At 37.7% G+C, this 24,102-nt stretch overlaps 1 protein-coding gene and 1 long non-coding RNA gene across 3 annotated transcripts; one reads left to right on the forward strand and one right to left on the reverse strand.

Moving 5' to 3' along the window:
* The first annotated feature begins 1,560 nt into the window (after positions 1–1,560).
* On the forward strand, positions 1,561–23,804 carry spsb1 (splA/ryanodine receptor domain and SOCS box containing 1). 2 transcript variants are annotated; one of them, XM_051879493.1, is made up of 3 exons: positions 1,561–1,710; positions 17,182–18,063; positions 22,216–23,804. In XM_051879493.1, the coding sequence occupies exons 2-3, from the start codon at positions 17,370–17,372 to the stop codon at positions 22,341–22,343; spliced, it is 822 nt and encodes a 273-aa protein (XP_051735453.1). In that variant the 5' UTR covers positions 1,561–1,710; positions 17,182–17,369; the 3' UTR covers positions 22,344–23,804. The 2 variants fall into 2 exon arrangements, with proteins under 2 accessions (XP_051735453.1, XP_051735452.1); XM_051879492.1 differs by lacking the exon at positions 1,561–1,710 and adding an exon at positions 5,665–5,903.
* Positions 4,137–7,756, reverse strand: LOC127504630 (uncharacterized). Its single transcript, XR_007927410.1, has 2 exons — positions 6,786–7,756; positions 4,137–4,540 (listed from the first exon to the last, which is right to left on the reverse strand). It is a non-coding gene; the product is annotated as an uncharacterized LOC127504630 (long non-coding RNA).
* Positions 23,805–24,102: the final 298 nt, after the last annotated feature.

The following is a 24,102-nucleotide window of genomic DNA, read 5'->3' on the forward strand; positions in this document are numbered from 1 at the left end:
ACAGAGAAATACACATTTAAAATATATATAAATCTATCTTTATTTTCAACAGGTATGTTAACAGCAATAATAAGAAATTTCTGTGTAAGAACAGATAATCAGCTGATGCTGCGTTGTCATGGGAACATCCCAGGTGAATATAATGAAGAAATTACATTTGCCCTGTCCCAACTGTCACCCTAAACACTTGCGGTCTTCCTATGAGTCCGCACTTTTGTGACGTAACGCCGCTTTGACTGTCGAGAAGATGTCTGCTGCGGAGCTCAGCAAAAGTGCGCATTGAGGGCGCATATCAGCCGCGAAGGGGGCGCTTGCGAGCACCCTTCTGAAGCCTAAAATTGACAAATGGCCCTACGGTCTCGTGGACTTAACGGACATGTGCACGCGGCAGCCATTGTAAGTCCACAAGACCGAAAGTGCATAGAAGTGTGCCATTTGGGACAGGGCCGTCTTTCATTGCTCCCTTCACCAAGTGCATTTCAAACGGCTACATACTGGCACGCAAGTGCACTGCTCCCTCCAAAGTCCCCTTCAAGAGCTCAGCCCTTCGAAGTGAGTAGGGCATAGGGATGCTCCCTTCTGTTTGGAACTTGCCCATAGTCTCAAAAACGTGGTTTGAAATTGCTGGTGTTTATTCTGATGTCACAAACTACCTTGTAACCAGTCATGTTTGACCGTGTGATTGTCAACTAGTGGATCTCTGAACTGGTGTGAGAGAGTGGAGGCGGGACTGATTTGCATATTCATAGAATCATGTATACTAAATAAGGCAAGGGTGTAGAGTTACATTCAAGCTATTTTAGGGCATGAAGAAATCTTTTTTCAAGAAAAAAACGTTTAAATATGTCATTTTGGTGATCAAAGGTGAGTTTTAAGGGATAAAACTATTGACTACAGGGGGACGTTAAGCCATCACAGTGCATTATTGTTCTCATTTATAATGACAACAATGATTTTGACTAATCCCAACAAAATTAAATATAACAACTTTTCTTTTTTCCACATCACCTCCAATTACCTTCCAAAGCTGCTTTCGATGGCAAAACCTCTAGTAGTAACATTAAGCAAATAATCAGCCTGGAAAAATGAGGCCTAGCCTCCACTGTAGCTTATCAGGATAAAAGGGTAACAATGAAGTCCATATATTTCACTTAAATGCAAAAAACGTGCATAAGTTGACTGCCAATTTTCAGTTTAAGCAAAGCTATCTTACATAATAACATTCTTAAAGATAATAAGTGCCAACATATGCAATAACCAGAACAAAGATTTAAAACTACTGTACAAAAGCAAATACTTTAGTCCAAACTAAGCAATCCAAGATAAACCTCTTGAGTCTGAGAATAAAATATCAGCCTCTGAAAACTTCCTATTTTACAGTATATTTCTGCTGTGCCAACAAAGAAAAATATCCGTTCACCAGTATGCCAGTCCTTCATTTCACAACATGGCCTCACTTATTGCTTCCATATGAAATAAACAGCATCTGTGCTGGAGAAAGTTTATGCAGCCTGCCGTAAGAATGACTCGTGTGCAGAGAGAGTGAATGTGTCAAGAGTGTTGTGTGATGGTGGGATTAGCTCACAGTAAATTTCCTTTTCCCTATGACACGCTACTCATGCTCACATTCCTGCAGCTCAGTTCCAGTTCCTGAAAAGAATGAGGTGCTTGTGCAGAGATGTTTGGAGCTCTGCTGAGGAAACATAGCAGGTGAGTCACTCAGAATCAAGCATTTGTTTGTTGCGTGCTAGTGGAAAAGAGAAGCAGACCACAATGATACAAATACTATACAGCTAATGTTAAAACATTAAAAATGTGCTTTTCTTGATACAAAAGAAACTGTTATGAAACGATATGGATTCAGATGTATAATCATATTAACTCTTGTTTGGCTCTTCTGAAAGCAACAATCTCAACAAACTGTATATTCCCTTCCACTAGAGTCCGGGTCTGACTATGTGAGACATTTATATAGTTTAATATGGATGGTGTGGCTTTCCGAGCGGGAGGGAAAGAGCTAAGATGAATGTGTTTTCTTTTTCTTATGTGAAAGGTAGCAGTGCTCTTAGGCTAAATAAAAACAGTCAGTGAAATTGTGCAACTTTGGTATGCTTGCCATTATTCAGCCTTATTGAAACACTCAGTTTGGCATAAAGGACTGAGGCTAATCATGTAAAAGCAAAACAACTACAACCCAGAGTTGTCCTTCAGGGGTCCCTGAAGGTACTATACGGGGTCCGTATAAAGAAGATATAAAATATAAACATATAATAAACCTAATTTTTCATACATTTCTAACTATTTAAAACCCCTGGTTTCACAGGTTAAGCCTACACTTTAAAAAATAATTGTTGGTTTAACTTAAAAAAAGTTACCTGGTTGCCTTAAATTTTTGAGTTCACTGAAATTAAAAATGTGAGTTAATACAATGAAGGCAAATGGTTTAATCAACAGAAACTCAAAATATTATGTTATCTGAACCACGTTAATTATCTAAGTTGATTTGACAAAAGAAAAAATGTTGTGATAACAAATCATAAAAATATTTTTTACAGTGTAGTCCCAGACTAAAATCCTTGCGCTGAAAGCAACTTAATATATATATATATATACACATTAAAATATGTTAGTGCCATTGTTTTGTCTCAAGACGCACATGTTTTTTTCTAAGGCACCTTTATAAAAGCTACTTAAATGTCCTAATTGAACTAAGGCCTAATCCTGGCTTAATCTAAGCCCTGTCTGTGAAACCAGGCCTATATCTATTATCTAATGTAGTAAAAGAGTGGTGCAGGGATGACGTCTTTTTGTGGGCCAAACCGGAAGTTAGCATCACCCTGATCCCTCAAAAAAAAAAAAACAATAGGATTTTTTTCTATTGGCTTTTTGATTATTGCAGAAAATAAGCTCTGTGTCTAACAAAAGTTGATGATTCTTACACGTTGTGTTCATCGTGATAATCTTCACAAATGAACACTTATGAATTTTTAAGCGTATGTACAATCGGCAGAAGTCAAAAGCTAAACTTAGGCTATAAACAAACTACACCAAAGTCGTATGACCTCAACATCACCATCACTAAGCTTCCGACAACTCTTTCAGTCTTTGTTTAGAAACATTTTCCCTGAAAGTTGGAGTTATAATAGTTTGCAAGACCGAGATTATAAACACAACGAGGCTGTGAAGGCGGACTAGTGCGTACCTGTTCGGCTGATGATGTTTAATGTCCCCGAACAACCTCTGTAATCCCATTTACCCAGCTAACAATTTTTGGTTCCCAGAATGTTCTAGGAACTTTAGTTTCTGGTTGCCAGAACGTTCTGGGAACGTTCCCAGAAACATACACTAGAGTCTTCTAGTGTAGGAAGTTTTCTTTACGTAAATAGAACGTTCCATGTTGGTTTGGAGAAAGTTCCCCTAACCTTCCCAGAACGTTCTTAGAACACTCCCGGAATGTTCCCCTAACCTTCCCAGAACATTCTCAGAATGTTGCCGTAACCTCTTTTTACTCCGATATCATTTACCCTGCTGTATGTCAGTTATCATCCAGCATCCCACATCCCATATAATATAAGCGGCATGGAAGACGGATGAATGGACGTTGATACTAGGCTACAAACCATGTCTTGCTTTAAACTATTGTTTAATAAATAGAAATAATCCGAGTAACATAGCCACTTGTTTGCAACCGCATTTTACAAGAAAAGTAAAAGCTTTAAAAAATTCACAAGAGTGTACTACTGATGTATTTTATATTGTAGAATAAAATGTGAAAGTATCTTGAGCTTGTGTGCACCACAGACCTTATTTCAAACATTTAACCAAAAACCCATTGACTTAAACAACCGGAAGTGCTAAAATGCTAACTCGTTTCCAGGTTTTGGCCTAAGTAAATCTAGCTTTTTTTTAGTGCGTCCAGACCTTGGTACTGAAAAGGTTGAAAACCTTTAATTGAACTATTGAGAAACAAAGCCAACATAAACCAGTGCCAGAAAGGCCAATGAAACTATTAGGAAACAAAAGGCTTTGTAAGATCTGGGATTTTGTCTGTAAATAATATGCCTCTCTGTTGTGAGATTGTTCTTGGCATGTCAAAGAAGCTTTGGAATTGTGAGTAACCAGAGTGAACACAAGGGGACAGTAAAAGACTTTAACATTTCATATGTCCCTTAATGGTAATATGGTTAAGGCGAGAATGTGATTCTTAGCGGGATGCTAGTTTAATATAACTTTCCGCTTGTTCTACTGCTTACCTCTTCACTGAGGTCTACATCAGAGGGAAAACATCCACTTCACCCTAAAATAGAATGGTTTGAGAGACACTAGCAAACCACAGAGATGGGCTCAGGAGGAGTGATACATTGTGTAAGGTCTATGGAGGAGTTATTACTGTGTCTCCAGACAGTTTGGGTTGCCAAGATGCCTCGTTGTCTGTTGAGTCATATAGAGAGGAGCCACATGAATCAGTGTCGTCAAGCATGGAAATGCAGTCATCACACAAAAAGGTTGCAACAACATCTAGGGTCGGAGTGGAGTCAGTCTGAAAGTGAATATGAAAGTGCAAATATTACTGAGTGAAAACAAGGCTGTAACCAAGTATTCAAGATTGGGGGACCAAATAAGAATCACAGAAAACCTATATAAATGAACCACTACTCTAAAAATTGGATGATTTTTAGAGTACCCCCCCAATGTGATGGATCCGGCCCTGAAGCGAGAGAGGCTATCACAGCAATATCAGAAATATAAACAGAAATTAACAAAATAAACTCTCAGAAAATAACTATTTATTAAAAGGCTAAAGTTATCCATGGATTTTTTTTTTTTTTTTTACCTTCATGAAGTATATTTTCTGTAACTACTGTACATAAAGCTAAAAGTTTAACATCCATTTATGTGCTATAATAATTAAATTAAATTAATTATTTTGAAAAATTGGAAAATAATTGAAAAAAAATATTTTAAAATATCTATATGTGCAAGATTTATATTACTCATATTAAATCTAAAATTTTAAAAAAAATATTAAGAAATATATCAAATTTGAGATGACAAATAAACAAAACAGAGAATATTTTCTCTTAACTATATAAACTAGTGTAGCATTCATTTGTATCAAATTATTAAACTGAATTAATTTTAAGAAATTCTCCATGTTTTATATATAAATATTGAATCAAATGGTTACCTAAAATATCTGTATTTATGCACAAGATATTAGCTAAATTAAGAAAAAAAAATATGCATAAAGCCCTTAATAAAGAATATTATGAAATATATCAAATGTGAGAAAATTAATAAACAAACAGAGGAAGTTGCTACAATGCATACAAACATTTTTTATATATGGGGCATTTTTATAACTTTTATTGGAATGTTTGGCATTTTTCCCTATAAAGAGAAAGATATGCCAATTTAATATAACCACAAAGTGACATAAATGATCAATACTGTGATCTCTTGATTCACTAGAAAACAGGATGAGTCAATGGCTCACAAATAAAAATATTTGGTTTGCTTTGCTAACTATTACGACTACAAAGTGGGTAAATTAAAAGAAAGAGAGTACTAGTGCATAAATATATATCTGGCATGCACATACAGAGTAATTATGTCATTATTATGTAGTCCACAATTAGCAGGGTTTATCAGGGGAAATGAGCTAAACAACAGCTCAGTTCAATTGGGAGGGACGTTCAGCAGCAGCTGGGAGCTATTTGACCACGTGACGGAAGAGATGTTTCTGTCGCTGTAGCAGCCATCATTTCACCCAATACAAGCCTATGCTAAAAAAGACAGAGAGGAGGTATAGTCATGGATTTGCACGGGAATACCGACTGAAAGGAACATACTCGCTCCACTCCTTCGCCTATGGTTTATTTTCCGGTGTATATCCGTTGCAGGTACGGTCTGAAATTGTTACGATTTAACACATTTGCCTGTCTTTTGTCTTTGCTGTCTGTTCACATACATGCACTCGCGTTTTTCCAAGCTTTTCGAAAGCAAACATCCAGTCGATGTTCTCATTCAACAAGCCGAAGATATATAAAACTTGAAATACGATAAACGTACTAGTTTGTGGCACCTTTCCTAATGCGTCTGTGTAAATAATAAATTAGTATGCACTAACAACAACTGCTTCCTGTGTTTGTAATGGGTCTAAAATTAATTTTTTAACGAACAAAGATGCCTCGTGGACCTACGCTTAATAGTTTCCTACCTAGGATAAGTTTGGCAACATTGAGAGATTTGTGTGTCTGATTATTTTCTTCATTGGTTACACTTAATCTCTCTCGAAAGGCCAGGTAGTCGCTTTACCAGTGACTAGTGAAGCTCACTGCAATAATTAGTTTGTATTTACATGAGAATTGTGCTTAAAGTGCAGCTGTTTATAGTTTTACTCCACGACCTTAAAGATGTTTGGCCCAGACAATGCTGGAGAGGCTTTACTTTCGGTTTAAGGTCTTAAAGACCTACAGCATTGGTCTGGAGGCATTTGTGTTAAGCTATCTGTACTTATTTACTACTAAATGAAGAATAACGTCATCGTCTATTTATAATTCTTATACTAACTATATTAACAATCAAACCCGTTTTTTTTTCTAATTATTTGTTTGGTGTTCCAAGAGTGCTAATGTTAGGTATAGTAGCATTAGGTATAGTAGACTTTTTTTTCCTGCCTGAAGGGAAAAGCGTTTTTGAAGTCTTTTTTTTTTTTTTCTTCTTCTTTTTTTGCAACATCGGTGTGTTCTTTCGTGAATACACGCGGAATCTCATGTATTTACCTGCAGCAGGGAGAGGGAGTGGACCTTTAAAAGTGAGCATTTGTTTTCACTCGCGCCAGGATCTGTTTGAGCTGGTTTCTCTCGCCAGGGAGCGGGAAACCTAAAAACCCGGAGTGGAACTGGGGTGATTTGAGAGCGCTTTGAGGGGGAAGGAAATCTCTTTCGCTCCGCTCCAGTCAAATTGTATTCCAAACCGGCCTTTGATCTGTGTTGCTTGGTGAGAGTCAAAGCTTAAATGCTTTGGCTTCTTTTATTTTCATTGGCAGAGAATTTTTTTTTTTTTTTTTGTAAATAAAGGTGACTTGACTTGTAAACTGCTACATTTAACATTGCTTTTTTAACATTTCAGAAATAAATATCACACTCATGTTGTAGCTATATTTAAAGACATCATATAGCGGAACTATAAAGGGTGCATTTACATGACAACGATGTAACTTACTAAAAATGGAAAAATTACGTTTTTCTTGTACAGACGACAACGTTGTCACTCAGATCTGCAAAAACGACTAAAAACGCTGTATTATGCATGCCAGGCCAGTAGTTGGCAATGTCGTTTTGTAAAACACTACGCACCTTGTTTTTCAACTTCGAAGTAAGGTGTTGTCTGTGAATGTGCGTGACTTCTGATTCATTAGCTGCTATAGGAAAATAATGAGAAGGATATTAAAGTGCAGTTGGCGAGGTCACTTTGTAAAGAAAAACTACATGGCTATAGACCTTATTTACCAGAGAAACAAGCGCGCCGCCATCTTTAGAATATTGTCTTTGAACTTCCGTTTTTGCGGCAGCTCTGTATATTTCTATGGCATCGCTGTCAAAGAATAATTAGCTGGTGAAGTGGATTTACCTGTTGTAGAGTTAATGAAAGTTATCATGAGCATTGTTGTTTAAAGCAGATGTCTTAACAAATGTCAGTAGACCGGGAAGATTTTAAAATGAGCAGTTCTTTCATAAATGCATAAGATCGCTGTGGGAATACAAGCCGGAAGTTAAAAGACAACGAGCACAGTGCTGAAAAGGGGCGGGGCTACATAAGGTCTATAGACTGAACATGTAACACGCATGCGCATTACGTCACCGCTTTCACAAATCCATGTTTTTGTAGTTTACATAGAGACGATAACGATATCATTTTCAAAAACCTGCACTTTAAAACCCGTTTTCAAAAGTTTGCCTTTCAGGCCTCAAAATACCATTGTCGTGTAAATGAACCGACAAAATGCATACGTTTTTAGTTGAAAACAGTGTCGTGTAAACTGCCCCTATGTCTTTTCAGCCAGTGTCTTTGTTACTTTATATTTGATATCTGTCATTACAAATATGAAGTTAACAGTTTTATTGTTGCAACTTGAACTTTAGTTTAGTAACCTATATTTTGACAAAGTGCTAACTTGTTTGAAGGGGTTTTTCATAATGAGTTCTGAGACAACCCGCAGAGACATCAGCTCAGTGTTTGATCGATGTCCTTTTTAATGTCAGATTGCTGTGTGGTTGATGTATTCAAGGCAGATTAATCTTTCCTTTGTGTTTGCAAGAACAGTAGGACTGAGTTTTCTCGTCTCAGGAGGGAGATAACTGTGTCTAAATGCTCCCGACTGAACACAGATGTTGTAGGCCTGTGTAACAGGTAACTCCTCTGGCTCTCTGCTGTAGAGGATGTCCTACTGAACTGACCTGGATAACAGCAATGTGAATTTTGTAATATTAAACTATGATTTGCTCAGGCTTACCTTCCCATTCACTAAGGGTGCTTGTCTGGTTTGGGCTAACATGGAATTTCCTAGATTTCTATTGTTAAGAGATGGTTCTTCTGTGGTTTTGTTATGGTAGCTTACAATTTAAAATAATTTATCTATTTTACATTTTTATTAAATGTAATTTATTCCTGTGATGGCACAGCTGAATTTTCAGCATCATTACTCCAGTCTTCAGTGACACATGACCCTTCAGAAATCATTCCAAACATATATCTTTACTCTTGTACCGCACTATTTTATCAATTTAAAGTAGTCTTCTAAAATATAATAGAAATATTCTATAATATTGAAGAATCACTTTAAACAAATTACAACAGTTCAGCTTGTTTGATCTACAGCTTATAGCTCAGTCATTTTGACCTGTGCTTTAATATTCAGCAAAATAGCATGTCAATCATGAAGTAACAGGACATTATCACTTTTCTTTCAGGCATCAGTAATGTTGACAATGCTGTTGGTGCAGTCATAGACACCGATGTAGGGTCTTAGACACTTTGTTTGACCTGATACCCTCAGAGGTGAATTGATTGCTGTGTCTGCTGAGATTAAAAGTCTGTATATGTCACTGCAGCTGCCCTGATCTTTGTTGCATAAACTTCACTGATTTCTGTCTCATAGCTCAGGCTCCCTATAACATACACCTCTCTGGACACTTTTCTGTGCGGTGAGGATCACCGGTTAGGTTCAACTGAATAAATTGTCTTGGGCTGCGTTTAAATCCATTTATTTACCCTTGTCCTGCAGAGTTTAGCTCCAACTTGCCTCAACACACCTGCCTGGAAGTTTCTAGTTTGCCTAATTAGACCTTGATTAGCTGGTTCAGGTGTGTTTTAATTGGGGTTGGAGCTAAACTCTGCAGGACAGTGTCCCTCCAGGACCGAGTTTGGAGACCCCTGCCCTAAGCCCTTGATCACTTGGAATCTGCAATGGTGCTGATTTATTATTTACAGGTTTTTTTCCTTATGAATTTGTTTTACGCACCATTCTATAGGACTGTATGTATGCTTGGGCTGTTGGAGAAAATATAAAAAATTACACAAACAATACAATAAAATGTAACTGTAAAAAAAACTTAAGGTAGCTACAAGTATTATGCAGTTAAATGTCAAAACTCCTATATCATACATGAGTTATGTGGATAAATTAAGCATGATCTGCTGTGACATCACAATGTATTGTGCATTGTGGTCTATAGATCTGCCTGAAATATAGTAGACACGCTCCCTCTGTCTAAATCGAGGAGTCAAGGGTCTGTCCAAATAAATTTCCCTCGCCCACTTGACGAAGTTCAAAATTGCAGTGGGGTTTCCCCCGAGGGGAAGTGCACAAGTTTATCTATAAAAGTGGAGTTAAATGCAGCCATGGTGTGAACTTGCAAGTCCTTCAGTTGGTGTTTTTTTTTATTTTTTTTATTTTTTTTTTAGTTAGCATATTTATCTGTTTAACAAGCTTCTTCTGAATGAATGTTTTGTTCAGAAAATTGTTTGTTGGCAGATTTTTCACTTCATTCAAGGGTGACCAAGGCCGTTTGAATAGCTTTTGCTATTTTGTTGTTGCAAACTAAAGCTCCCACTACTAAATGAAGATCATTTATCTGATCTGTTTTTCTATTGGCTTTGTTGCACTGAGCAATTAATTTGCTTACATAACTTTACTAATTTGGTAAAATAACTCATTAGGCTAACTATACAGCAGGTCTTGACATGCAGCCTTAGTTTACTGTAAACTAAGGAGTGCTGAGCTGTTGTAAATCTATTTTTAGTTTTGTCTAGTTGAAGTATAGTTTCATGTCTCTTCATTCAGATCGGTAAAGGTCGGTGATGAGCATGCATGGGGAAGTCATAATATTGTAAATCATGAATGATTTAAAGGTGCTCTATGTAAGTCTTTGACTTTACTAAAGCATAAAAATACCATGTTTGCCGATATTTATTAAACATGCTCAGTTCACACATTCATTTTTCTGAAAACCATTGGTACAGCCAGTTATTTTACTTTGAAATTTGCGTTCCATGTCGGAATTTCTGTTTTTGTTTTGTTCTGTGCAAGACCGCATGTTGCCAATTTACCCAAAAGTATTTCGCCACCCCGGGTTGCCAGTCGGCGGAAAACACATGCAGCGAATTCCGGCCATGGAACGCGCAAACAACTGCGAACAAACTGGGTCAGAGATCACAGATTCTACCCGACGTAAAAAGCCATCCATCTAAAAACGGTAGCATATTAAAACGCGATATCAACTCATCATAAATCAATAAATCAACTAATAATCTTACAGTGTGAAAGTCTCCTTGCCTTCCAATGTCAATTGAGCTCACTCCTGTTGCGTGTCTTCAAACTGGCAACCCGCGAGAGCGTCTAGTCTGAGGAGGATGGGGCGGGGCAAGCGATATTTTGAATTTGGACTGCAGCACCCATTTCGACCACTAGCTGTCATTCTTACGTAGAGCACCTTTAACATTTAATTTTGTGTGTGTGATGGTGCTACCACAGTAGGGATGCTTTTCTCGAAGTCATATGTGATGTCTAAGATTCTTTTTCACTTCCTGGTTCAGTTTCATATACAGTATTTCCCTGTTCTTGCATAGTCAAGTTGCGGGACAGGTTAATGTGAAGAGCACCATCTTTTACCTGTAATGCGAGTTTATCCAGTTAGATGTAAACTTTAACTTGTACCCAAACTTTGACTGACGTTCTTCTGTGGAATACAATTCTGTGGCATTAACTGGTTCAGGTGTGAACCAAAGCAACATTAGACCCTTTTTTTTTTTTTTATTGTATGGACAAATAAAATGCAAAGACGTTTTTCGAAATGTCATGTTTTGTTTGCCACAGAAGAAAGGTTTGTAATGACTAGGGGTGTAAGAAAATATCGATACACATGGATATCGCGATATTATGTTTAGCGATACAGTGTTTGAGAATCGATACAGTATCGATATTTTTATTTATTTATTTATTTATTTATTTAGATCCAAGATTCGTGGCTTTGTGTTCGGTTTAAACCAGACTGTATAAAACCCAACCGCTAGATTGCAGTGTTATCTCAGAACGTAAAGTGACGCGTAGCTGGAGAAGCGCAAGGTGCATCGCTAACGTTAGCATTAGCAAACCCAGCTCACAAGACAGTAGAATTATTCCGCTCCCGCGGCATACAGAGCTGAAGTGTGTGTGTGTGTGTGTGTGTGTGTGTGCGTGCTCATTTTGGCTTCAACTATAAAGAACCCACTAAGGAGATCGACAAGAGTCAGTTGTTTGCAAAATAGGCCATGTTAAAAACTCGGGAAACGCATTGAATCTGAGAGCTCACTTTATATCACAATATATCGTATCGTAACCCCTGTATCGTGATACGTATCGTATCGCCAGATTCTTGGCAATACACAGCCCTAGTAATGACATGAAGATAAGTAAATGACAATTTTCATTTTTGGTTGAACTTCCCCTTTAAGGTTGCTGTGTTCTTCTAAAATAAAAAAAAAAAAAAAATCTAAAAATACTGGGCCATATTTATGTAGTTGTATAATATTCAGTCTCTCAGTTAATGTTACTCATTTCCAAAATATAGACTTGTTGGTTTTTAGGTGGGGAACACATGACCATTACAAACAAGAGGCTTCCCCTATCATCATCATCATGGAAGAAACTGCACCACCCAAATTTGGTCTCCACATGGGCCTAAATGAGTGTGTGTTTCTGCAATTTAGCAACGTTCTGAAGATTCATATCAGATTGCAGCATGGTATATATTTGTGAGGGGTGTTGTCATTTTCTGTTAGAGAATGAAACGGTTCAGTACTATCATGATGGCATCTGCTGTGCCTCTGCCTAGAGCTGTTGAACTTGTCTAGTGGGTGAGCACTGGTTAAGAGTGCTCCTGTTCTCATAACTGCTGCGTAGACAGCTGTCAGCCCCACAGAGCCCTGTTCAACAATTGAACAATATGATTGCTTTAATCCAGGGCGAGTCTACATTCATGAAGGGAGTGTCAATATAAAGACACCCTGATCTCTTTCAGTACAAATCAGACCTTCATATTCTTCAAACTTATTCTCACTGTTGATCATGTTTTGTCTTGTTAGTTTATTGACATTTTGTGTCATTTAAAAAAAAAACAAAAACAAAAAAAAAGTTTTCAAAGTGTCAGCAATTCAAAAACCCCAACTGCATTTTTAGCAGTTCATCTTTTTCTTTTTTCTTTAATAACCTAACTCCATTAGCTTATATGCAATTTAGCACACAAGTTATAAAAAGGTTAATGTTTTACACTGCTGAGTTAAGGCTGCTTACCTGTTGCCTCCAAATTGTGTATAATAATGCTATAAATCCGTCTAAATAAATATAGGCCAAAATTTTTTATTTTTTTTGTAAAAACTAAATGAATATTTATTTGTTGGCTTTTTATTAAGAATGCACCGATATGAAAATTTTGGCCGATACCAATAATTCTTTATATTTGAAAGCCGATAACCGATATATTGGCCGATAAATCTAAATCCAATTTTTTTTTTTTGTTTTTTTTTTTTTTTATAGAATTTGAGAGCCTGATTACAAAAACAAAAGTCTCTCCATTAAAAGCCATGTCACAAGCACACAATTATAATGTTCTCATTATTTTATGTAGCCTATTTGACAGACCTGCGCTGCACATGTTGCACTTAACTGTATTTTCATTTTTAAAGTGGTTTCAATCATATTTCAAGCAATTCAAAACCATCATTGCAAAAGTACGCATCTGAAGTGTCTTAGCTGAAGGAAATAAGCCAAATTTTCTTATCGGGCCGATAACGATAACATTAAAAATGAACGTATCTACCGATATTGTGGCCGATATATCGTGCATCCCTACTTTTTATATTGATTTTTGTGAATATAAATTATTGCCCTTGTATGTGAGGATAACTTAAGGATGATTTCCATTTGAATGTCTTCTAGGATTTAGTTAGTCTCTCAATTGAAGTCTTCACACTTCTTTAATCAAGCAGTGTTAAAGTGCCATTTGTCTGCCATTTTTACCCCGTCTGCCCACTGTCTGAATAGAGCATCTGTGTGACATTTGGGTTGACACCATGATTTGTCGTCATCTGCTTTCTCGTTTCTGCTTTGCCCCTCACTCACAGCTGCCTGCCAGATGCCTCAGTTTCATGATTAAAACCTGTTGAAGATAATGTCCCTATTTCAGAGTAGCGTCCGTCATTGAGAAAAGAAAAATGACCCTGATGATTGTGAGCATGTTTGCTTGTCTATCAGCAAAATCTCCTCTAGTTGACATGCTCACAATGCCATCATCAGGGTCATTGAGCATTCAACTGACAGAATAATACAGTTGCTGTGCTATTAACAGTCAACTGTTTGAGTTTGTAGAGGAGGGTAGATGTATTTTACTGAAGTGTTTCAAGCGTAGGCCAAATCGAGATAATCAAGGGGGTGTTTTCTCATTAAAATTGTGCAAAATGTTCAAGATTGAACTAAAGCGGCATTTAGGGAAATTCAAGTTAGAGGTACTTATTTGCATCCAAGTACGTGCAAGGTTGGGAGGTAAAAGTATAGGAAAGCCCGGTTTTGCATAAGTATTAAATGTGGTCAAGACAAAAGCCACCACTGTTCTCCAGGCCCAACAAATCCCCCAGAACCCCATCACGCATTTCAATCAGCTCTACACAGAAGTGGTCGGCAAACCACCTGCAAAGTCCCTGCTCATAACCTCCAATAATAATAATAAAAAAAAAAATGTCAGGTTGTCACCTCCATATCACATGCCAAGCAGTCTCATTTAAAACACCATGCAAAGAGGGGAGACGATCTTGCAGGATGACATCACCTCACCCCTGTGTATCATGCAATAAAGTGATAACTCATTTAAAATGGTCACCGGGTTCTAACAGATCTGTAAAAGGCTGTTGTCTGTGTTTGTTGGTGCTTTGCCACGGAGCTTAATTGCTCCTTGCATAGAAAGTGTGCAAATTAACATGTTTCCTACTTTCTAAAGGTTGGACAGCCATTGAAGACTGTATTGTTTGGCATTCACACACTTGCCACCCACTTCTTGGTTTTCCTCAGCCTTGGGTAGGCCAGTGGCGGAGAGGCGTGACCCATTTAAAAGGTTGTTTACTTGTATCAGAGAAAGGGCTAAGATGCTCCTCAATGAACTCTTGTCTACAATTCAATTACCCTTGGGGCCCTTCAGCGGTTCATTATGAAATACTGTTTTCAATAAGCAGTTTCGCTTATTTATGCACTGTAAGAGAGAAACATACGACTTGACTTTTTTTGTGTAGTAGACTGCCCTAATTGCTCAATATCAGATTTAACAGTGATGTAATTTAGGAGGGCAGGAATTGCGTTAGAAACCAGGACATTGGGTGGGGTTTTCACACATGGCACTGGTATGTCTAGTCTCTAAGCATGTCTAATGAATATTATTATTTTTTTTTTTTTTTCTCCTACTAGCCTCTTTTACCACTGACCCTGTCTGGTGGAATATTGCTGGCCTGAATTTGCGGTTTTCACTAAAAAACATTTCGGCTCTGTATTATATATTTTTGAAGCCAGACTTTTTATTGCTCTTCCTGTTATCTTCAGACTAGACAAGCTTAAAAGAGGAAATAGTCTGTCTTTTTCCTCTCCCTTATTTCCTATTTTTAAAGGGGATTGTGTGATGCAGTCAAGAGGAGCGGGTTGGTTGTGGTAAAGCTTGAGATATATTTCTCCTCTGTGTGTCATGTGATGTAATTGGACTCCGAAAAGTGCCATGGACCAATAAACCATATTGTAACACACACAAGTGAGGCATTGAGCATGCAGCTGACAGAATGATAGTTACTGTGATATTAACAGTCCACTCTTGTCTGAGTTTGTAGAGGAGAGTAGATTTTGCTGAAGTGTCTCAAACATGGGCCTAATCAAGATAATCAAGTGGGTTTTTTTCATTAAAACCTTACCAAATATGTAAATATGTATTAGTTCAGTATTGTTTTATTACAAAAAAATTGTGTAGTAGTTTAATAAACCTAATTAATTTCACATTTGTGTAGCACTTTTACAATGCATATAGTTTCAAAGCAGCTTTAAAAGTGCATGTTTCTACATTATGACTTAGAGTAATTTGTTATCATCAGAGGTGACTGTGTCCAAGTAATGTCCATATGTCCAGAAATGTACAGTTCTAAGATAATACAAATCATGCAGGCACTGTAGCTAACATCATGTATTAATTTAGGCACAAACAATGGTCTCATTAAAGCAGTTATTACAAGTTGTGATCATAATGATTACAATATATAAAAAATTTGGCAGTTGTGTATGTTGATTCAGAGTTGGCATCATCTGAAGTCCTGGCAGGGGTTAGCATCACCTCTTTACAGGTGTTGGGTCATCTGAAATTTTCCTAAGAGGCTGGATCTGAATTAGAGCTGACGTAATCTCTAGTAGAAACAGAAAAGCAAATGGAAAATAATTGTAGCTGCTGTTTATAATGTTTCAAGCAAAAGATAATCATGTGCATTTAATCTGATATAACTAGAGTACAAGGTTATGAGAGATGTCTTTAATCTAGATTTAAACTGGGTGAGTGTGTCTGAGCGCCGAACGTTATCAGGAAGGCTATTCCAGAATTTAGGAGCCAAATGTGAAAACCCTCTCCCTCCTTTAGTGGACTTACATATCCTATGTGCTACCAAAAATCCAGAGTTTTGTGACCTTAAAGAGCATGATAGATTGTAGGGCGATAGATCAGTTAAATACACAGGAGCTAAACCATTTAGGGCCTAATAGGTCAGTAGCAATACTTTGTAATCAATACAGAACTTAATAGGTAACCAGTGTAGAAATGTTATATGATCATAGTGCAGCTGCACTAATTGTAGCTTTTTATCGTAGTTAATTGTAGTTTTTTAGGATACAGGGCAACCACCTAGTAGTGCATTACAGTAATCTAGTCTAGAGGTCATGAATGCATGAACTAGCTTTTCTGCATCACTAACATAACATGTCTCGTAGCTTAGCAATGTTTTTGTAACATATGAGTTGCTGTCTAATATAACACCCAGGTCTTTAGAGGATGAAGTAACGGTTAATCCTTCTAGATGCAAATTGTATTCTAAGAGATTCTGTGTACAGGTTTTTGGTCCAATAAGTAATACCTCAGCCTTATCCATATTTAATAAGAAAATTAATAGTCATCCAGTATTTTATAACTTTAATAAACATTGTCAATTTGGATAATTTTACTATTGCGTTATAGCAGTAATTACTGTTTATTAACTAATAATTTATTTTATAGGGCTGGGACAATAAATCGACGCATCGTGATTCGTGGATAAATTCTGAGACTTTCTGAATGCATCGCGATTCTCTCTTGAATCGTTTCTGAGCTTAGTTTTTAACAGCAGATGGCGCTCTCGGCTAGTTTTTAACTGCACACACAAATGCTCATGAAGAAGAGCGTTAAAGAGTGCTTGTGCATTTGGCTGAGTCTGAATCAGAATTGATCCAGAATCATTACTCGATTTGTGATGTAGTAGTAGTAGTAGTAGTAGTAGTAGTAGTAGTAGTAGTAGTAGTAGTAGTAGTAGTAGTGTTTTGTTGCAGTCATTTAACTTTCTTTCTTTTTTTTCCTCTCCCTTTAATCTTCCCAGGTGAGCATAACTTGCAGCTGCTTTGACCTGGTTTCCCAGCAACCATTGGCATAGAAACAGCGGCCTTGGCCTCCTTATTGGTGGAGGGGCATAGGTGAAGGAGTGGATCCTGACTGCCCTCTTTCTCTGTTATTTGCTTCGTTTTGTGACAAGAGGGGGAGTAAATTGCAGATAAGACCACCCAGAGCATGGGGCAGAAGGTTCCGGGAGGCATAAAGACTGTGGACATGCGGGACCCGGCGTTTCGGCCTCTCAAGCTAGAGCTGCAGGCCCTAGACTACACCAAGCCTTCCCGCCTGGATATGTTGTTAGACATGCCATCAGCCTCGCAGGATGTTCAAGTGCAGCACTCGTGGAACAATGATGACCGGTCGCTTAACATCTTTGTTAAAGAGGATAATAAACTCATATTTCATCGGCACCCTGTAGCGCAGAGTACAGATGCTATCCGGGGCCGAGTGGGATACACACGGGGACTGCATGTGTGGGAGATCAGCTGGGCCATGCGCCAGCGGGGCACCCATGCTGTTGTTGGTGTGGCGACGGGTGAAGCCCCGTTGCATTCTGTAGGATACACTGCACTTGTAGGAAACAATAGCGAGTCCTGGGGCTGGGACCTGGGACGTAACAAACTCTATCATGATGGCAAGAACCAGCCCAGTAGGACGTATCCAGCTTTTCTTGAGCCTGATGAGACGTTTATTGTCCCAGACTCGTTTTTGGTGGTCCTGGACATGGACGAGGGGACTTTAAGTTTTATTGTCGACGGACAATATTTAGGGGTTGCTTTCAGAGGACTCAAAGGAAGGAAGCTATACCCTGTAGTGAGTGCTGTGTGGGGACACTGTGAAATCAGAATTCGGTACATCAATGGACTTGATCGTAAGTATCACCTTTTCTGCTTGTTTGAATTTACCTGTCTGTTATCTATGTCTGTTCTTGCATGCCTCCTCCAATCGTCTCTTGAATAACAAGGTTGACTTTGTGGTTTGTTAAACATTAAAAGTGGCTGGAGCTAGTGTGTCTATGGAAGGATTTGTTTCTCATCTATTAATTATATGAAGCCAGCTCCATTTACCTGATAAAGACTGATATCATTCATTATCTCTCCGATGTCCTGAAAGCTAATCATTAAACTGGCTGCTCTGCTCTTTCCTTATTACGTGTTGAGCAGATTCCACTGCTGCCTGGGGAACATTTTAACAGACTTTCTTGGTCATATAAATATTTTTAAAAGTTATCACATCCATTTGTAGAGAATCAAAACTGAGCTTTTCCTTAATGAAAACTATTATTAGATCAGGCTGATTGAGATTGTGTGATACCTATAGGCCTACCTGGGGTGCGTTTCCCAAAGTGAACTATGGTCGCAAGTTTCATCGTTACCAATAGAGTTCAATGGGACTTACGACCATAGTTGGCTAACAATGCTTTCGGGAAACGCACCCCAGGTTGATGGTGTGAGTAAATGTGTGTAAAGTTGTTCTTTTAAATTCAGAAATTTCACATTATTAAAATGTTCATAAAGGCCAATCTGTTCTTTAGATCAGGGACTTTCAAATTGGATGCTAGGGTGCTTGTGGAAAAATTTCCACAAACTCCAATTTTCTTTATCTAATATTGATTTTAGTCAGTGTGATGGTCTATGTCATTGCGTCGCCTGTCAGTGACACTGTATCAGTGTTACCCTCGATTTCTGGGTCTACTTACTTAAAAAAACACAAACACCAAAGACACTTTAATATATTGTTTTATTAGATAGGTAAGCAACTGTTGGTTAAATTTATCGACAGAAAATCGTTGTGTAGTTCAGCATGGTTAGTCTTATTATTTGAATCTCGTTTTTTTTGATTTACTGCGAGTAACAGGTTTGTACTATGCCTCAGAGACAAAGCTATTTAGTCAAGTTGCTAACATAGCATAATCAGAAAGAGCTTTATTTGTTGTAACAGTAAAACAGCATTTTCTCCACCATGCAGTATATTTTAAAATATACTGCATGCCATTTAGCAACACAAGTCATCCAGCTTTTATTAATGATATTTTAATATCGATCTAGCTTGCTGCAGTGTGCAAGAAGTGTCTCATAACAGCCACATTATAACCACTTTCAACACGCTCAAATGTATTTTTTTTTTTTTGACCAAGTAAAACAGCGCTGTTACCCCACAATATTTAGTCAAATAAAGTGACCAGAGTAGTAATTCAGCACTTGTGGCTATTTCATTAGAATGAGATAAAATAATGTGAATTTAAGTGATCAAACTTAACTGTAACAAAGTTCAAGTTCAGGGAAGGAGGAGGAGGGAAGCGGCAAACGTTAAATGTAACTTTAATTGTAATAGACATAAACAACATAACGAAAGAAGCAGCTAGCAGCCAACTATGGCGTATAAGCATAATAAAAACAGCAATGTAAAATGTCTCTGAGTCAGCTTTAGAGAGAACATTTACACAATGTGTATTTGATGCAAATAAATAATTCACTGTGGCCTTAGTGCAATGATATCAAAGCCAATTATTTAAAGGGTACATAACACACACAGTTTCTGCCAATCTCATGTTAATCTTGATTACCTATAGAGTAGTATAGCATCCTTCATATCTCCGAACAGTCTTTATTTTTATGAGATTTATAAAAGACAGATATGCTGTACCGTGTCTTTCAGAAAACAGCCGAGCTCCTGGAGGCATGCCATGGGCGAAGCTAAAGAGTAACGAGCACGAACAGCTTTTGTGTTGTGATCGTCTGAAAGCTATCAATGGTCAGCTAAACAAATGTATTTAAACACACGCAATACACCATCGCATTATCCCTGGATAACTTTTGAATCGCTATAATATAGCATATAATGAATCTATGAATTCATTACGTTCGTGTTGTTTACATTTATATGCACTTAGGCGCCTGTTGCCAACAAAACAGACATTTGATACAGTTTTACTGTGGTTCTGACTCATGACCGGGATCATTATCGCTGTGACCCCTCCATCTTTCACTTTCAAATGATCTGTAAATCCAACGTAGAACTGGGCCTTGCTTATAAAACCATTAGCGCCGATCCTGAGGGCTCGAGCAGCCATGGAAAAACACGAGATATTCTCCATTCCAATTGATTGCAACTATCAGATACGACTTTATCCTTATTTTGATAGTTAATTTAAGGCAGTTTCTATGGTTATTTTAATATTAAAATTATATTTATATTAAAATAATTTAATATTTATTCCCTCTTCCGGGAGAAGTGTCCATACAAGGAATTCCGCCCCTTATTACGTAATACAGGGCCATACTCGGAAAAAACTCTCAGAAACGCGTAGGAAATCTGAAGGAGTATATTTGGCACAGAAATACTCCGTCATACGGCCAACTTGGTTTTTTTTTTTTTTTTTTTTTTCCTTTGGCCATGTTTAGAAGGAGAATCCAACTATTTAACAGTGAAAATAAGTCAGAATGCATGAAATAGCATGTATTTATATTTTTTGCATCAGCCATTTTTAAAAAATGTATTGCTTGACTACTGATACATGGTTTTATTTCTATTTTTCAGTTTGGTCTCTTCTGAGAGTGGAAAAGGTCAAGGTTTTTGAAAATGAGTCATTCATAGAAATGACAACTAGCTAGCATGAATTGTCTTCCCTCAAATTGTGCATTTTCAAGATTGCATTAAATTTCTGCTGTTTTTTGCATGTAGTTTCTGTGAATCTGACTCATTTCCTCAACCCAGCATGCAGTAATGAGTCAGTTTAGGAGGGCATTACAAGAATGTTATCATTCTGTGGTCATATAATGAAAGGATGCAGGTGAAGGCCAGACTTACTCATGTCTGGGCTTCTCGGGACAGCTGTAACCCACTTTACTCTCAGTGGAAACAGTCTCCGGGCCACTAATGATGGCCTTTCCAATGGCCTTTTATCACCTTGATGTTTTGCATGCCATCAGATGATGGAATCACTCTTAAATGTCTTTCCTGAGTGAGCCATGTGTAGCAACATTTAATAAAGGTCTGACTTTGGGAAGTATTGGTGCTGTGGCTTTAATGTATCAATTCAGGACACAGGTGTTCCCATTTTTGGAGAATTCTCCTCCTGTCTGTGTGTGAGAAGATTAGCCAGAGTATTACTCAGCCTCTGACTCCAAGGCTTTGGCTTCCTTTTGTATCTGTCTTGTGTCAGTGCCTTTAATGCATTCCTCGTCATGCCTGTGGTCAACTGAGGTATAATTGTACTGTTATTTATCCCTTACATCACTCTGTTTGGTTTCCCCAGTGTCTCGTTTGCAAAAGTGTGCGTTTTATGATGTAATCTCAACATCCGAGCAGGTGGTGCTGCGTGGAAACCGTTCTGAAATCTGAAGTACTTGGGGTTGTTATATGGCTGGACTAAAGGGGACCTGTGGGGAAACTTGTAATACTTTAAGCCAGGTGCACGCTGTATGAAATTATTATTATTTTTTTTTTTTTTGGCCACAATTTCTTCTCTCTGTAATTGTAAAAGTTAAAATCAAAGTCTTTATTAGCTCAGCATCAACTGATGAATTGCTTTTGTCAGTTTTGTAAGCTAAGGTTCATGCATATCCATACATGCATGATTATTTCTTCAACTTTGGGTGTATTTGACCATGTAGCAATATAAATGCCTAATGTTACTCTTTTTAGTTAATAAAAATCAACCCCTGAAACAAAGTGCCCAAGGTTGAAGAAACCCAAATATGCAACAAAAAATCTTGGCATTGTTTTCTTATATTACCATATGCTCTCTACTAAGAATAAGCAAGTTCACTCCTCATACACCCAGCCACAACAGACTCCTGGCACTGCTAACATTTGCGCAAGGTTTTGGGCTTGTGCTGTATTGTGTTATGTGTGTAAATGAGGATGTCAGAACATGAGTGATATAAAACACCCAAGTCTGACACACAACCCCATCATAGTCTTACTGGGAAGGACAGCCTACATCCAGACTTACAAGTTTACAAAGTATTTGTTAGTGATTGTTGCTAATGAATTTCTATCTCTCTCTTTCTCCCTGTAGCTGAACCTCTGCCATTAATGGACCTCTGTAGGCGCTCGGTACGGGTCGCGCTGGGGAGAGAACGACTGAGTGAAATCCATGGACTGCCCTTACCTGCCTCCCTTAAGAACTACTTGCTCTACCAATGATGATAGTAGTGCCTTTTACAATTCAAGGCATAGCATCCGCCTCGGTTTCTCTCTGGGATTAATCTTTTGTCTGGCAAGCCTGTTTCATTACATCTTTGTTTTGGTTTCGGTGCCATTCTCGGTCACTGGGTATGGTACCAACAATATTTTTTACAAATCAGACCAAGGGTGTCTCATGCTTGATGCCTTCAGGATCAAGTGTGGCATCGTCTCTTGCTTCGCTCAGACTGGAAATCCACCTGAAAGCTTTCGCTGGAATTCTGTGGCAGATATGAAAACAAGAACCCTTCTCCACTCTAATCATGGCTTAGTGAAACTTCAGCTGTTTGTCAAGGCCTTTTCCTTTTATAATTGTTTTTTACTCCATCCTTTTTTTTTTTTCTTTTTTTCTTTTTTTAAGAAAAATGAGATGTTGGCGTCTTTCTTGTATCATGTCATTAACTTGAGGGTCCATATAGTGACTCTTTGCAGGCAATGCAAAATACATTACCTTCTCAAGACCTTTAGGCTTAACAACCAGCAAATTTTTGTTGATATTGACTTTTTTATGTTTTTCAATTGTCCTTCCCCTTGCGGTCAGTATAATAAAGTAGCTGAGTCAACTTTGGATCCGTGGCCACGGTTGACGGGTCAGCAAGTTGATGACACGCTCAAGGGAAGGCGATGTCTTCCCCTGCTCACTTGCTCTTGGCAGGTTAAAAATAGCCTGGTTTTAGCTGTAAGTCTGACCGTCTGGCCTGGAAAAAGTCTTTGACGTCTGTGTCTGTGAGGGGGGAGTTGAGAGACTAGCATTCATGGAAACAACCACAGCTAGTGCATTACGCTAGCTTTTTTAATCACTCGACAAGTCCCTCACCTCTAACACTGCAATATCTGAAGTGCCTGGCTCATGATACTGGTATATTAAGAGAAAGCCATGATTTAAAGTCCTTTTTATATTAAATTAAAGATAGCATCACTGTGAAACTATGTAGCATACATTAATCAATAAGCGGTTGTATAGCTTGCTTTCTGTAATGGCCCCTAAAACCTGTGAAAACCCATCCCACAATTACTTTTTGCCTGTTTTATTCTTGAAGAGTGTTCGTTTTTAACCTGTTGATGATGATTTTGAGAAAAGCAGGGATGGAATAGTGACACTGCTGTGTGGTGCCTTGTCTGACTTAATGTTAAAAGTGGCACGCAGGCAAATTTTGATGTTTCTTTATTTTAGTCTTGATGCAGAGAAGGTAAGATTGCCAATTATTGTCATTTATTTTTCAGATTTTTTTTTTTTTTTTTCCCTCATTCTAGTCTTTTAGATGTGTAAATGTAGTTCATGTTTGGCAGTCATTTTGCTAAGCATGAGGGGGATAGTTTGGTTCCCTGTTTTTAAACCCTTTCTGCCTGCAGACCACCATTCTCTTTGTATTCAGTGATGTAGATAATATTGGTAACTATCTAATAGTTTATTATAATTGACATCTGTTTTCTTTGTGGTTTTTATGCTCTTAAACCCCATGAAATTGGTCTGTTCTTTTTTTATTTTATTTGCTTATTTAATTGCTTGCTCGTTTATTTATTCGTTTTCTTTGTTTACTTATACTTTGTAAACTTTATTTAAACAGGCAGTTTGGGTGGGACATACTGAATTTTTACAATAATTAAAGCTGCAGTCTTTTTTTTTTTTTTTTTTTTTTTTGGTTAATAATCATCCAAAATAAATTTGAGCAAGTATAACCAGCCAATGTTCAAAACTATCTTCTTACTTTAGCCCGAT

The sequence above is a fragment of the Ctenopharyngodon idella genome, chromosome 22, assembly GCF_019924925.1.
Source record: "Ctenopharyngodon idella isolate HZGC_01 chromosome 22, HZGC01, whole genome shotgun sequence".
Classification (NCBI taxonomy): domain Eukaryota; kingdom Metazoa; phylum Chordata; class Actinopteri; order Cypriniformes; family Xenocyprididae; genus Ctenopharyngodon; species Ctenopharyngodon idella.

Bases quoted from the DNA above. Each gene is read 5' to 3' on its own strand.
- spsb1 (XM_051879493.1), top strand. From the start codon at position 17,370: ATGGGGCAGAAGGTTCCGGGAGGCATAAAGACTGTGGACATGCGGGAC. The intron at 18,064-22,215 runs GTAAGTATCACC...TTCTCCCTGTAG, and splicing joins GTACATCAATGGACTTGATC to CTGAACCTCTGCCATTAATG.